The sequence below is a fragment of the Macrobrachium nipponense genome, chromosome 9, assembly GCF_015104395.2.
Source record: "Macrobrachium nipponense isolate FS-2020 chromosome 9, ASM1510439v2, whole genome shotgun sequence".
Classification (NCBI taxonomy): Eukaryota; Metazoa; Arthropoda; class Malacostraca; order Decapoda; family Palaemonidae; genus Macrobrachium; species Macrobrachium nipponense.
In genome coordinates this window covers 22,092,858-22,106,833 of record NC_061110.1, presented here as the reverse complement: position 1 = coordinate 22,106,833, position 13,976 = coordinate 22,092,858, and the positions used below count along the sequence as shown (strand labels likewise).

General features: G+C 34.7%; 1 protein-coding gene across 12 annotated transcripts in view; it reads left to right on the top strand.

Annotated features, from left to right (window-relative positions):
- Positions 1 to 13,976, top strand: part of LOC135217884 (catenin alpha-like) — a 119,563-nt gene that overhangs the window by 33,249 nt on the left and 72,338 nt on the right. For 5 of the 12 annotated variants that reach the window (XM_064253915.1, XM_064253904.1, XM_064253905.1 and 2 more), the window contains 3 exons: positions 1,837 to 2,271; positions 9,119 to 9,308; positions 10,133 to 10,299. In XM_064253915.1, the coding sequence (XP_064109985.1) occupies positions 2,140 to 2,271; positions 9,119 to 9,308; positions 10,133 to 10,299 (489 nt within the window). In that variant the 5' untranslated portion in view covers positions 1,837 to 2,139. Of the gene's footprint in view, positions 1 to 1,836; positions 2,272 to 6,627; positions 6,730 to 9,118; positions 9,309 to 10,132; positions 10,300 to 13,976 lie in introns of those variants that run through there. The other 7 variants (XM_064253916.1, XM_064253913.1, XM_064253914.1 and 4 more) reach the window with 4 other exon arrangements.

The window sequence follows — 13,976 nt, the reverse complement described above, 5'->3', positions numbered from 1 at the left end:
CTTCTTTCTTAATACCTCAGATTTCTTCAGAGAATTAGAAGAGGATACCATGCTGTGTTCATTCTAAGGGCCCTACTGTTGCCATAAAAGGTCCCAGCCAGTGTAGGCCTCTACATAATAATTTCTTGTAAGCACTGTTTTATCTTGGCTAAGGGGAGTAATTACAGAGCTAAAGGTGCTGTTGAAAATTAGGAGTATTTGCCCTTTAGTGTTGCTGTCTACAAAACTGAGTGTAGTAATCTCATTTGCAGTTTTTAGAGGTGTATGTCCATTGTCTTTTGGATGCCACCCATTGGTTTTTTCACCCCTTCTTTTAGGTCCTGTGGTTTTAGTTAGGCATGTTTTGTCATTGCACATTTTGGACAAGTGTCAGCTAGTTAATCCACCCTATGAATTGATGTTAAATGATTTAATTACTGACCCTTGGAAAAGTGATGTATACAGTGGTACATGCTTACAATACTTGTGCATATGCTGTGAAACAGTGTATTCTGTAAGTTAAAATTCAAGTATTATCAGCTTGCGATCTTAGTTAGATGGTCATAGCCCAAGTAAGGGCTTTGGTAAAATAATTTATCAGGGTTTTATAATCACTTGCAAAATTAGAGATGATTTTTGTTTTAGAGATACAAATCATTGTATTTTTTGAAGCAGGTTTCTCCTCATTTCCAGGCTGATTGGCACCAGCTCTGCAGGAGGACATAAATATTGAGTTGTTTTTAGATCTGTTTTTCAGTAATGTAATTCATAACGAGAGTACCTCTTTTAGTTAATGTGGCTAAAAGTTTGGTTTTTTGCTATTTCTGTTGAAGTGTTAAATTAATGGTTTGTATCTTCGAACATAGGAAATATTTCAGTTCTTTTATTTTTGGGGTGACAAAGAAGTTGCAGTTCTTATTTGTATAAAGATAAATGAATAACAATAAAATTTTGAATAAGTAAATACTACTAATTTCTCATTTTATATCATAGAAATGTCAAAGAAAGAGAAACTGTATTTATGTAGAAACTTGAGAGATATTTTAGAAATACAGGTCTATTCTATAATGTTGTTACAAGATAAAAATGGTTTTTTCCATTGGCTAATAATGTGTGTTAGATGTATATTTATTGTAATCAGGTTCATGATGCTTAGCACTTGACAGTATATCTCCTATAAAGTACAGTGCAAAACTTCACTCTGGAAGGTCTTAAGTTTTACATTTGTAGAACTGCTTCTTTTTATATGGCTGCATATTTTATGAAGAATTGCACATTTCACTTCCCCTCCCCTAGTTTTAACAATGCACATAGTATTTAACATTCCCACTCATAAATTTAATGGAAATGACAGTGCTTAAATATTAGTTGTACAGCATATAAAGAATACCAAGTTTAATCTTCTTTTTACCCATTTGAAGTTTTCCCAATAGTCCTCACCTGTGATCTAAAACTTTCACCTACAGTTATTTCATGCTCCACGTCCCATATATACTGCATACGCTACTGTTAATGTTTATCTGGCAGAAAGTGAATTTGATGTATTTGGGTTTTCAAGCAAAATATGAGGAAGCTGAATGAAATATGGGAATTTATTTTGATGCCGTCACTTTTCTTGCAGTTATGCATGTTTCAGCACTGAGTCAACTGGTAGCTTAAGATGCTGCTCAGCATCATGCACAGCTTAGTGTTGTTCTTAGGTTAAGTCGTTGCTTGCACCGTTCAAAGGTCATGTCTACACTGTATTAGGTTTTTTGTTCATTTTCACCCATAATTAGTTATTTTAATTCTATTGAGCATCACTAAATGTTTTATCCAGGGGAATTATTAAATACACAACTTTTTTTTATTTTCTAGGTTGATCTGCATGTAGCGATCATTTTGTTTTAGTTTCGAGAGCATGACAGTATATCAGTGCACCTGCATGAACCCCTTCTATTGTTGAATAAGACTTTAGAGTGAACTTGTTAAATTAACTGCTTAGATCCACTGTAGCATCTTATGAATAGTATTGTCATTTCGTTTGGTAGAACTGCGATGGAGTGATTTTTAATAGTGAACAATCAAGAAAAGTTCTTGTGAAATTCCTTTAGATTTTCATTGAATTAAAGCGATAGAAAAGTTTCTTAATCAAGGAGCCTGCAGCATCATCCTATCACCATGCCGGAGAGCAACTACTCCACAATGCCTAATACAGATAACGGAAGTGGACTCATTCTCCGCTGGGACATAAAGAATCTGGAAATAAAGACTAGATCAGTTGAAAAGACCTTAGAACCCCTTGTCATACAGGTAAATGTTTTTATATTTAAACAGCATAACCATTACTGTATAGTGAAGTTCTTGTTTTCCTATGAAGTACGAATTGTTGCTTAACAAACTTTTTTTTTTTTTTTTTTTTTTTTTGTATGCCAATCTTGGTGTGTTATACCAGTTCTTAGTTCCTAACCTCTGTGCTACAGTGTACAGCCATTGATTTATCATTATTACCTAGTGAGTGAGACAACCCTCTGGTGTTTGCACCTGATACATTTGACCTTTTAACATGTTTTTTGCATATGTCGATGTTTTGTATTCCGTCTCATGACCATTTTATCTTGGTTTGCATTCTCATTGAGTTGACATGAGTTTAAGATATCCTTTCACAGTGCAATGGTCTTCACTGTGTTTGTTAGTATGTACACTGTGTTCGTTAGTACGTATTATGTATATTTTCATTGTCTTCATCAAATCATTACTGAATTAATGATTGTATGGTATTGTGCAGTGCAGTACAGTTGTTACGGCTGGGGTAAATAGATCCTGCTTTTAGAGATCTGGACAGCATTTTAGCGACATTGGGGCATGCTGTATGTGGATATGTTTGTGACAAGCCTTTATTTTAAGCTGTTACTCTATTTGACTACTAAGCCCAGTGAGGCAGCTTGAAAAATAGGCACACTTATTGATATTTGGGACAGCCTAGAAGGTTATGCCCCTCTCTATTCAGTCTGGCCAGACAGGTCTCGACAAGCTGAGGATCTGCATGAACATGGCATTTACTCTAGCACCTCTTGGCTGCGCAAAGGTTCTTCAACTTACTTGTTGTGTTGTGATAGGAAAAGGGCTTAGAAGATTTGTGAATTGAGTGAATACCTCTGTAACTACAGCTTGACTCCTGCACTTCCTCTTCCTCACATTCATTGAGTCTCAAAATTTTGCAGTTTTATGTCTGAAAACATAAAGCATAGTCTGTGAGGCAGGAACTATCTCTAGTTCTTTAGACCTTCAGCCTCTATCATGCCAATTGGAGTCTTCTGTGATTGGTGGAATGCCAATTTCTCATTTTCATTTTTTGGTTTCAGCCATCAAGGTTTATAGGGCAACTCTCTTTGATGAATTTGAGCTTCTTGAACTAGATTTGGATTTTTCAATGGAGCTGAGAAGTCTTATCAAGCATTTTGAGACAGTTCCTTGACAGTCATATAAATCTCCCAACTGGAACATAACTTCGGTAATGAAAAGCCTTTAAGAAACTTCTCTGCTGGATCTGACACTGAAGAGTCTGTCTGTAGGGAAGGTCTTTGGCAATTCTTTTAGTCTTCCTATCCTTCCCACTTCTTTGCTACCAGCTTGTGTATCCACCTAAGGTGTGCATGTTTTGTTTTACTGTGCCAAGAGATCACATAAATATATGCACTTTCTTTATATAAGTCTTGACCTTACATATAATTGCTAGAGCCTTTTATCCTGATCTATTCTGGCTCTTTCAGTACTCTTTACACCTAGTATACAAGAAAATAATGCAACTGTAGATGATATGCATAAAAATGGCTTGTATAATCAGAGTTGAGTTATGATTAAGGTTCTGTGTAGATGATTCCAACTTTGGAACTACTGCTGAGCAGTAAATGTTTTATGTCAAATTGTATAAAGTCTTAATCCTCAAGCTCTTAAATATGCACTTGGCATTCCCTAAAGCAGTGGTTTATAGTACATTATTTTGTTTCAGATTATTTCCTTCCAATCCTCACTGATTAGCTATCCAGGTGTGGTGAAAATTGAATAATTAATAGGTTGGTAAGAGATGGGAAGCCCCATTAGATGGTAGTCTCACTTACTAGTTAGCCTGCAGGGAGGTACTGAAATGTGAAAATGAGAATTTGGTCTCACATGCCAACTGCATTGAAAAGACTTCTCTAAAGCAATGGTTTGTTCCTGTGAAATAAAAAAAAATTATGCTGTGCTTATGAATGTAATATATTTTAACATGCTGATGAACAAACTATAATTTCCTGTTTGTGTTAATCAGTTTATTTTGTTTGAATTAGTAGTAGAAATGTATGTCATTGTAGAGATTTAGGTAACTGTATAGTAGTACTAATAAACTTACATCCCTTTTTATAATAGAAAGTATGACAACAGTTTATTTTGAAAATAATTTTTATTACATATAGCCTTATTGCTGTACAGTATAAACCTTTGACTGACACTAGCATTGAGCAACACATACAGTATTTTAAACTTGTAGTCAGTTGGACTTACATTAAGCAGTAATCTTACTGTGTATAAGATTTCCCATATCCAGTACTTCAAGAAGTTAACCAAATGCACTTTTGAAATGAATGCAGTGAGTACTTGGATCTATGTGTTATGCTAGATAATTTAGAAAGAAAAGAAATAGAATATGGGATTGGGTATATAGTTAAGATATATGTTAAATCTAAAGATCCAGCCTAATGTATCTTGAATAATGTGTAGTAAATAATATAGTGTTATATTCAGTCAGCTTTTGGGGATAATAGTCAGATCTAGATCCCCAATTAGAGGTAATCAACCTTGATAGATACATGTAGTATCAAAATATAGTATAAATATAGTATATTAGATTTCCAGGAGTACCAGGCTTCTTGTCATTTCAAGTTTGCTTTGGAAGTAACCAAGTTTCAACCAGTTTCAGGGATCATATCCCATTTATGTTTCCCCATTCTGTCCTTGTTGTTTACACTTCACAAGAGGATTTATCCAATGTCAACTTTATTTAGTAACTCTCCTCATAAATATTTGAATTGTGTTCTTATTCCCCTGTAAGCTAGAAAATGAAGTGTGCTTGGTTTTTGGTATATTATTACTGCCTCACTTTTTTGTGTGCACCATTGCTTTAGAATACGAAATAATGCTCTTAGTTGATTTAGTGGCAGTGGGCTATCATTAATATGTATCAGAACCTTTTCATACTCTTGTCATGAGGAGGCTTATTTATGCTCTGTAAATTGTTGGTACACCTTAAGGCATAGCCACTATGTGAAAGAGCTCTGGAGATTCAGGCCACTGCGTGGTCTTTGCACATGACTTCATTAATTTTGCCTTCAACCGATGTAGTTTCTCAATATCAATCTGACATGCTGATGGTAAAAAGTGTAAGCTTAGCTTGAGATGAGCCCCTCTACTAAAGCAGTTTTTCCCAATCCCTTATCTCCTAGGTCCCCTAATACAAACTTAACAGGAAAACATATGCCTACTGGTGTAAAAAAAAAAAAAAAAAAAAAAAAAACACCAAAGTTTTCTCAGGCCTCATTGGTCAGGCATGCACCCCACACTTGGTATGAATGTGCTGGGCATAGGCCTATGGTAACATGCTTCCACTCTATTTTTTCTCCCCTTACTCGTGTAAAATCTTGCAGTTTCCTGTTGTCTCTTACAGGGAAATTATTTGCTCAGACCTGTTTATTATCCTTTATGTACCTCCTTTTTCATACACTTTTGATATTTCCCTCTGATCAGTGCAGCAATTATCTAGCTTAGCTGAGGTATTTTTCTGAGATAAATTTAAAGTAATAACTTGTATAAAATTGTAATTAATTAGATGAAGATAATTTATTGTATGCAATTTTAGAATAAACCCTACTGTCCCTGCACGTGAAAGTTAGAAAGTACTAATTAAGTTGTCTGGTATACTGTTCTAAGTAACAAACTATAGTTGAGGTAAAATGAAGGTCCAGTAAGATAGTGACATGACAACCTTTGACTAGTTGAAGCATCAATTACTTTAATATGGGGTGCGTATAAGATGCTGACTAAGATAGTACTCAAGGCAGGTTTGTCTATCTTGTCATGTTAAGTCTTTGGTATTTTTTAATATTAATACTCTTAGTTTTCAAATGGTGATCTTGATTATTTGCCTTCCCTTCAGAAGCTGACTGATAAACCAACAAAAATTCCCTACTTTAAGAAATCCTTTCCATTTTTTGCAGTTATAATATTTTGTCAATATCACTAATGATGACAATATTAACCATTTTAGATAACTAATGACAGTTTTTAAATAGTAATTACAGGTTATTCTAGTCTTGATAAGTGTAATTTTAACATAGTGGAGTAGTTAACTACAGTAGTGTACTAATACAGTAGATTTTATATTGAGCTTGAATTCAGGCTGTTTAAGTAGTTTTGAGCATACAGTATTCATTATACATTAAGATGTTACATCCTAAAATGTCTCTATTTTTATTTAGGATGGTAACGGTTACAGTTCTACATTTTATTATAATTTAGGATGGTAGTTGTGCTTTGTTTAAAGATATTTAAAAGGCAAAACTGCTCATTAAGTTTATTATGTAAATGGTATTTAACTTATATTTTCATTTCCAGTCATGATAGATTGTGATTCATGCCATAAAAATAACAAGTTTCCTAGAAAAAATCGTCGTCATTTCTACGGCATTGTTGGTAATGTTTGGCTACATGATCAGTGAATGCTAAACATAGTTGGTAAAGTACTACTCAGAGGCGTTAGTTTTTTTGCTGATGTGGGTGTCAGTGGCCTAAGTAGTATTGCAAGTCAAATGTATTGATTCTGTTGTCAATGTTACTGTGTTTGTTAAATAGGCTTTGATTTGTCTGTCAATTATACAGTGAATTATTGTATTGTAGACTATTTTTTAAATACACTATTGAAGATAGGTAAATTGAATGTCATAATTAAATTATATATATTAGTAGTAATCAGACAATATTTTATTGCTTTGCTTAAATTAGTTTGATTTTTATAAAAAAAAAATCCGTAAACTGAAAATTGCTGTGTTGCAAAAATATATTGTGGGAAAGTCATAAGGCAGCATATTCTTGTCAGTGCAGTTGCAGTTGTTTCTTTTCTGTTATGCTTGATGTGGACTTTCTGAAAAGGCTTTTGGATTAAGTCACCCGCGGGTAAACTACTTATATTTGCTGTACTATTATTTAAAGGTGAGATTAGTGTCCATATGAAGAATGAACCATTTTTCTGCTAATATTTTTGTCATTGTCTTTTCAATATTAACAATTGATAGTTGCATTTTCGTTCTCCTCAGTATCTTTACACTACATAGTACCTTTGATAGACGCTCCAGCCCTGCTGCCAGCTGTCTGTCATTTTTTTTTGTCATTTCATTCATTATTTATCTGGTGGAATGTTGACATTAACCTTTTTGTAATCAGTTAGAATATGGTTGCATATGAAAGTTCATTATTTGGTTTCTTTGGTAGTTTTACTTTTGTTTGCTGGACTATGATTTTTGTGCTTACCATTCCGGCCAAGTTTTTTTCACCTGTACTGATCTACACTCTTATGATCACTTGGCAAAATAGACTGAATGGTTGAAAGGCATAGCCCCTTGTTGGTCAGAAGTTATGTGATTTGTGCACTCTTCTGGTGGAGGCATTCAGAGAGATTCCCATATGGCCCACACATTTGAGATACAATGTTCTCTGTAGATCTTCAACCTTCAAGATTGGAGGTTACTGTGCAAAAGAGGTTTCTTGTAGGACTGTTCACAAGAAGTCTGATTGTCTGTTGGGGTCCTCAACAACTGTGATTGGTGTTGCACACTTCTTTATCCACCTTCATCCAGACAAGCTCCTCCCAGTCCTTGTTGTGAAGGCTATGACTGTTTGTAGAGCCAGATCTTCTCATTGAAGGGCAAGGACCAGGACATCACTCTCAAGACTTCTGTCTGATAGCTTTAGCCTTGCTAAAGTGTTTTTGTCTGTTGCACATAGCCTTTCATATTTTGTTTAACCTTTGGAGGTTTTGAATTTCTTTTGTTAAAACTGTTCATTCCTGAGTAGGAGATTACAGGAATTATTAGTTTCCTGCTCATTCTTAAGACCAGGAGCCAATCATAACTTGGGGGAGATTCAACTCGTCAGTTAATTTTGAAACTACTCTCCCACTTTCTTAGTATTGAGCCTCCAAAACATGAGAGTGGTGGTTTCAAGAGAAAAAAACGTAACAGGTGTTCAGTGAGCAAATGTATTTCAGTTTAGATTTCAATATGCAATTGTACGACAAACTACTAGCATTATTCTTTGTCACCTTCATGATGCATAGTTTGCATGAATAGTTAACCTTTATGTAGTTAGTTATGAGAGGAGTATCCATTCTGTTTTAACTTTTAGGTTGTTTATCTGAATTCACATGAAAGGTTGAGGTTCTCATATGGCTATTTCACTATGGTATGTGATATAGGCCTTCCCCATTGTCAGAATCATGGCTTTTCTGAAATTCCCCCTTGTGCGATAATGTCAACACGATCCAGTCTTAAATTTCAGCATTTTGTGTTGCATTTTTCTGAATCCTCCTTTTCGATGTTTTCACCAATGACGAATAACACCATTCTTTTGTCATTTCTCTTTAATTAATCTTGCCCCTATATCTTTAGCTATTAGGGTTACCCATCCAATTCCTGCAGCTTGCTTTGCCTTTGCTTATAAAGGTGACCCTTGAATTTAAATTACTAAGTGCAAACTCTCATGGAAGTTACATTGTGTAAAGAAGGTTATTTAGTTTTGAATATGAAAATACCCTCAATAGATTTACTCTTGAAGGTCCTCATAGGAAAGGATGGAGTGTATCTTCAATGGACATATTTGATTTCATAGCTTCCTGTCAAGTTGATTTATTATTCCACTCTTCATGTTACTGTATCTTTACATGTGTAACATTATAGAAATGTTATTTTTTTTCATGACATTGAAGAGAGATAGTACTATAGACTTGCATAATATTAATGTAAACCTACAGCAGTATTTGTTGTATTTGTATAGCACATATAGTATTTATCTTTAGCATCACTTGATCATCATAAACTAGTCTGGTAATTTGCATTTTAATTTAATTTAGGTCACTACGCTTGTTAATACCAAAGGACCTTCCAAAAAGAAAAAAGGGAGGAGTAAAAGGGCTCATGTCCTGGTTGCAGCAGTTGAAGCAGCTACAGCCAATTTCATTGAACGAGGAGAGGAGATTGCTTATGAAAACCCTGATATTCGAGGTGAAATGCTTGGGGCTGTAGAGGAAGTCAGGAAAACAGGTAAAGTTTTAGCTTTGAAATAGCTGACTCATTTAATCCAAATTTGTTACAGTTAATATTCTTTAACTGGCCTGTAGTGATACAATTTATAATCTGTGGTCTATCTCATATGCTAAGGAACTTCCCAAGCAACTGGCATTGAAGTTTTTATTTTCAGTTGTTTCCATATGTTGGTTCAGGTGTGATTAATGTTGAAAGTAAATAGATTCGTATGGTGTATGCTTTTATGTTCAAGTGGTGTCGTACCAAGCACGTGAGAGATGGGTGGTAAGTATTCTCTATAAACAACACATAGTGAGTGAATGTGTTTGCTCAGATAGTTTACAGTTCTTGTGTTAGAATTATGAATGAAAAAGGAGATAGGGATCAAAAGATTACTGTTCATTAGTGGTTATTATCATATAAGCTTGTCAGGTAGTCTTTTTAAGATGATGGTTAAGACTTTCAAATACTGATAGTATCATGTTCACTTAACATTCATCAACATTTAAGGTTTCTGCCAAATAGCTTGTTTATTATATTTAAGAAATATATGATCAGAGCTGATGTGGAAATAAAAATCATGATTATATTTTATTTTATTTTATTTGGATGGTTACAAAATACATATAAACAAACATTTAAGGTATCTGATGAATGGTTCCTTTTTAAAATATAAGAAATGGTGTGATCTGAGGATGCCTTTAATAAAAGTGTTTGTTTTGCTTTTTTAAATTTTTTATTTTCTCTTCAGTATTGATTCCACATAGAGGCTAATTCTGCTTGCTGTTGTGTTTTTTAACGTAACAGACGTTAAGTAGTTCCTTATTCCATCTTTTTCTAAGGAGATACCATGTCCCGGGCAGCACGGGAGTTTGCCGAAGATCCTTGCAGCAGTGTCAAACGTGGTAACATGGTGCGCGCAGCTAGAAACCTATTGTCAGCTGTCACCCGATTATTGATATTAGCAGATATGGTGGACGTTCATCGCTTGCTGAAAAGCTTGCAAGTGGTAAGGTTTATTTTTAAGTCTCAAATATCAGATTGCCATGAAACTTATGCTGGTACAATTTGATTATTTTTTTTTTAACAAATTTCATGTAAATTAAACTTATGCTACAAAAAGTTGTAGGATAAGAAAAATAGGTTGATGTCAGGTCAAGGTACAGTGGAACCTTGGTTTTCATATGCAATCCGTTTCAGAACATCTCGTGAAGTCTGAAATAATAATTCCTATAAGGAATAATGTAAATCCAATTAATGCGGTCCAAACCCCCCCCCAAAAAAAAAAAAAAAAAAAAAAAAAGTTTGTTCACCACAGTTGAGTAATACTTAGAAGTTGCAACAGCAGGGACATCATTCTGAAACAGCCCTGTGGCATTAGTCTTCAAAGCTACTAGGTAAGAGAATTATACCACTTCGTTGGAGGACAAAGCTGATCTTGACCATCGAAAGGAGTCAGAATAATGTTTACTGAATGATGAATTAGTACTGTCATGTTGTCAAGTTACTCCTCCAAAACTATTGCCTCTGTGGATGGAAGCCTGCAGATTTCCTCCAGCTTGAGTTTCCAGACCTGGTTTATGCCTGGTTGGAGAAACGGACCTGGTCTGGCCACAGTCCTGTTTTAGTATCTGCAGATATCAGGTATTTGGCTGGATATCTCCAGAACATTATGCCCAATGAGTCCATCAGGCTGTGTGTTGGAGGATATTTCTGGCCAAGGATGGGTACATAAAGAAGATGCCAGGACAAAACACAGGGAACAATACTTGACATACTTCTGTTTTAGATGATGTAATTGAGAACTGAAGAGGACTAAATACACTGTAAACAAAACTTGAAGTAAGTAATTTAGTGAATCACTTATTTGTCAAGTAAAGCAAAGATGAGCAGTAGTACTTACGTAGTGTGAAGTACTGACCACTGGTGTTGTATTAGCACAACAAACAAAAACATTAATATACCAACTATGATGTCCATGCTTCATCAATGGATTTATAGGAATTGCACTAACACATTATTTAAAGGTGGAAATACAACAAAATAATGCAGTTAAAAAGATCTTACAGTATTAGCAAAGTTAGTGAGAAATGGCCAAATGCCAATACAGTTCTTTTGGAGTGAGCTAGCCAAAGGCACTAATACATGATTTTGTAGCATCATTTTTTGTAGCAAAACAACAGTGATTAAAAACAACTGAAGTTTTTCCCTTAATACCAGAAAGTGAAAATAAAACAGGCCAATTCAGTACTGAAACTTAATATGTCATTTGTCTTTGAGACTTGAGAAGTTACCAGTATGAGGAATTTGACACTGGGACTTAAGGTTTGCAATTATCATAGATAGGTTTGTTAAGAAAAATTCATGATTTTCAAGGTACTTAGCTGAATTGTTATTAGAAATTTTTTGGAGATTGATTTAAGGATAGGTCACAAAAATATGCATACCAAATTCTTAGTGTATCTTTCTCAGCACACACCGGCAATCTGTTATACAAACCATTGTTTAATATATAAGTGAGCAGACATGAAACGGGACAATAGGCCTTCCAAGGAGTGGGGCACCCCACAGCCTAGGGAAGCCTACACAGCTGCCATCTTGTGTGAATCAGTCTCTGAAATAAAAGAGGGGTCAGCATTAAACACAGTATCATCCTGAGCAACTCCTGAAACTTCCAAAGAGGAATCAATGGAAGAAAAAGAAGGAGACAGGGCATCAACAGCAGAGGAAAAAAATCTGGAAGAAGGGGAAGGAGAATTATCTACTTGCGGAGGCATGAATCCTTGCCAAGAGGGAAGATTAGATATCTTATGATGCTCTCTCTCCTTGTAGAAATTCTTCCACTGTGTAACAGACCAAGCACGACATTCCAGGCATGGGCTGGTAATATTACAGAAATTAGCACAACACCTACTGCAAGTGGTAAGGGGGTCAGTGAAGGAGGAAGCTAAAAACCATGAACATGGAAATCCTGGAAGGCCTGCACACATACGATGACGGGGCTGCGACTTCTTGGAGGGATTCATGGTAACACTCAAGCACCCACAAGAACTCAGAAACCCAAAAAAGCAGAAAGGAATCACAGGCTAAGTAAAAAACTGGCTTGGGAAGGAGGAGAGCAAAAGCGAACATCCACTCTCCAAGGTGGTTGGAGAAAGACTTAGATGCGTCATGGTGTTCATGCGTGGCTCCACCTCCTCTACCCCTGAGTTGCCGGATACCATAGATTTCTTGCATTACAATCTTTGATTGTTTTTAACCAGTTTCCAGCTGGTACTTGAAGATTTATCCTATTGTTAAGAACCTCAGGTTTGTTAGCTATAAAAAATACAAGTTGATTAAAAATTGTCATTTCATGTCAAAACTGTACAGAAAATCTGTCTCCTGTTACAAAGCATTTCTGTATATTCCAAGGAGTTGCACTCATTACCAGTTGTTCGTTATACAAGCTTCTCAATTGCTAAAATTAATTTTTTATATATTAATTAAATAGGAAGATTAACAGAAAAATGATTTTGTGAGAATTTTATTAATCCTGAAATGTTTATTTGTTTTACATGGGAAAAGTAACTACTTTCATTCATTGCTGTGGACATTCAAATGTTGGTCACTGGTGTGGACTGACTGTCACTTCAGTTCATGCACACCAGTTGTCAAAATAGACCACCTGAGAGCGTTTAAGTCGTCAATTACTAATGCTATTTTTCTTTTCACTACTCATACTATTAAAGGCAGGACCACTTCATAAGACAAAAAATTCTTGTTAACTATCAAGGCTCTTCATTGTTAAATATCTATTCATTATTTTAAGTCGAAATCTATAACAAGTATTTCTTGTTCCATAGAAGTAAATGCTGATTTAATAAGCTTCAAGCAATAATGGGTATATGTAATTAGGTCCATTGGTTCACTCTTTCAAATTTCCCTTCTACATTAGTCATATCAAAATTGATTTTTTACTTGAGCATCATTGACAATCAAGCACATCCGACTGATCAGAATATTAGTCCAGTGACTGCTAGTCTTCCATGTTTATAGCCAAGATGATTTTTTTTTTAAACAATAAAATTCAATTTATCAAGTATTTTCTTCAATTTATTTATATTTAGCTCATAATATGACAAGGAGCAAATGTATTAATATTTGCTTCAGACATACACTAATATTATTTCCTCACATGATTGAAAATAAGAACCCAACTTAGCAGCAAATATTTGTTTGAATAAAGTTTTGTATAAGAATTTTAGTCTTTCTGGGGCTTGTTGCCATTTTCACAATTTTAATTGCTAGATCTAAATTTTTTATTTTTATGGAAAAACAGATACAGTTGGTTTTTGTTTTGAAAAAATAACTTTAGTATTATAATGAAAAAAAAAAAATGTGATTTTTAGTTAAACAGGAATAACAGGAAATGTTATCATCAGCATTGGTCACAAGATGATTTGTGCTTCCAAGGTGTGCCAAATTTTCTATTAGCAAAAAACTGAAAAAAAGGATCCTATATTTTTGAGGCTTGTCATATGCAGCACGTGTACTTTGGAAACACCACTAAGAAATTTGAGTCTTAAATTTGGGAAATATTAGTTGATAGAAATGACTATAATAGCAGCAGGAGTAACTATATCTGTGTTGTGAAATGTAACTGAAAAAAATTTCCATTAAAAATAAGTTGTAAGAGTATTTGAA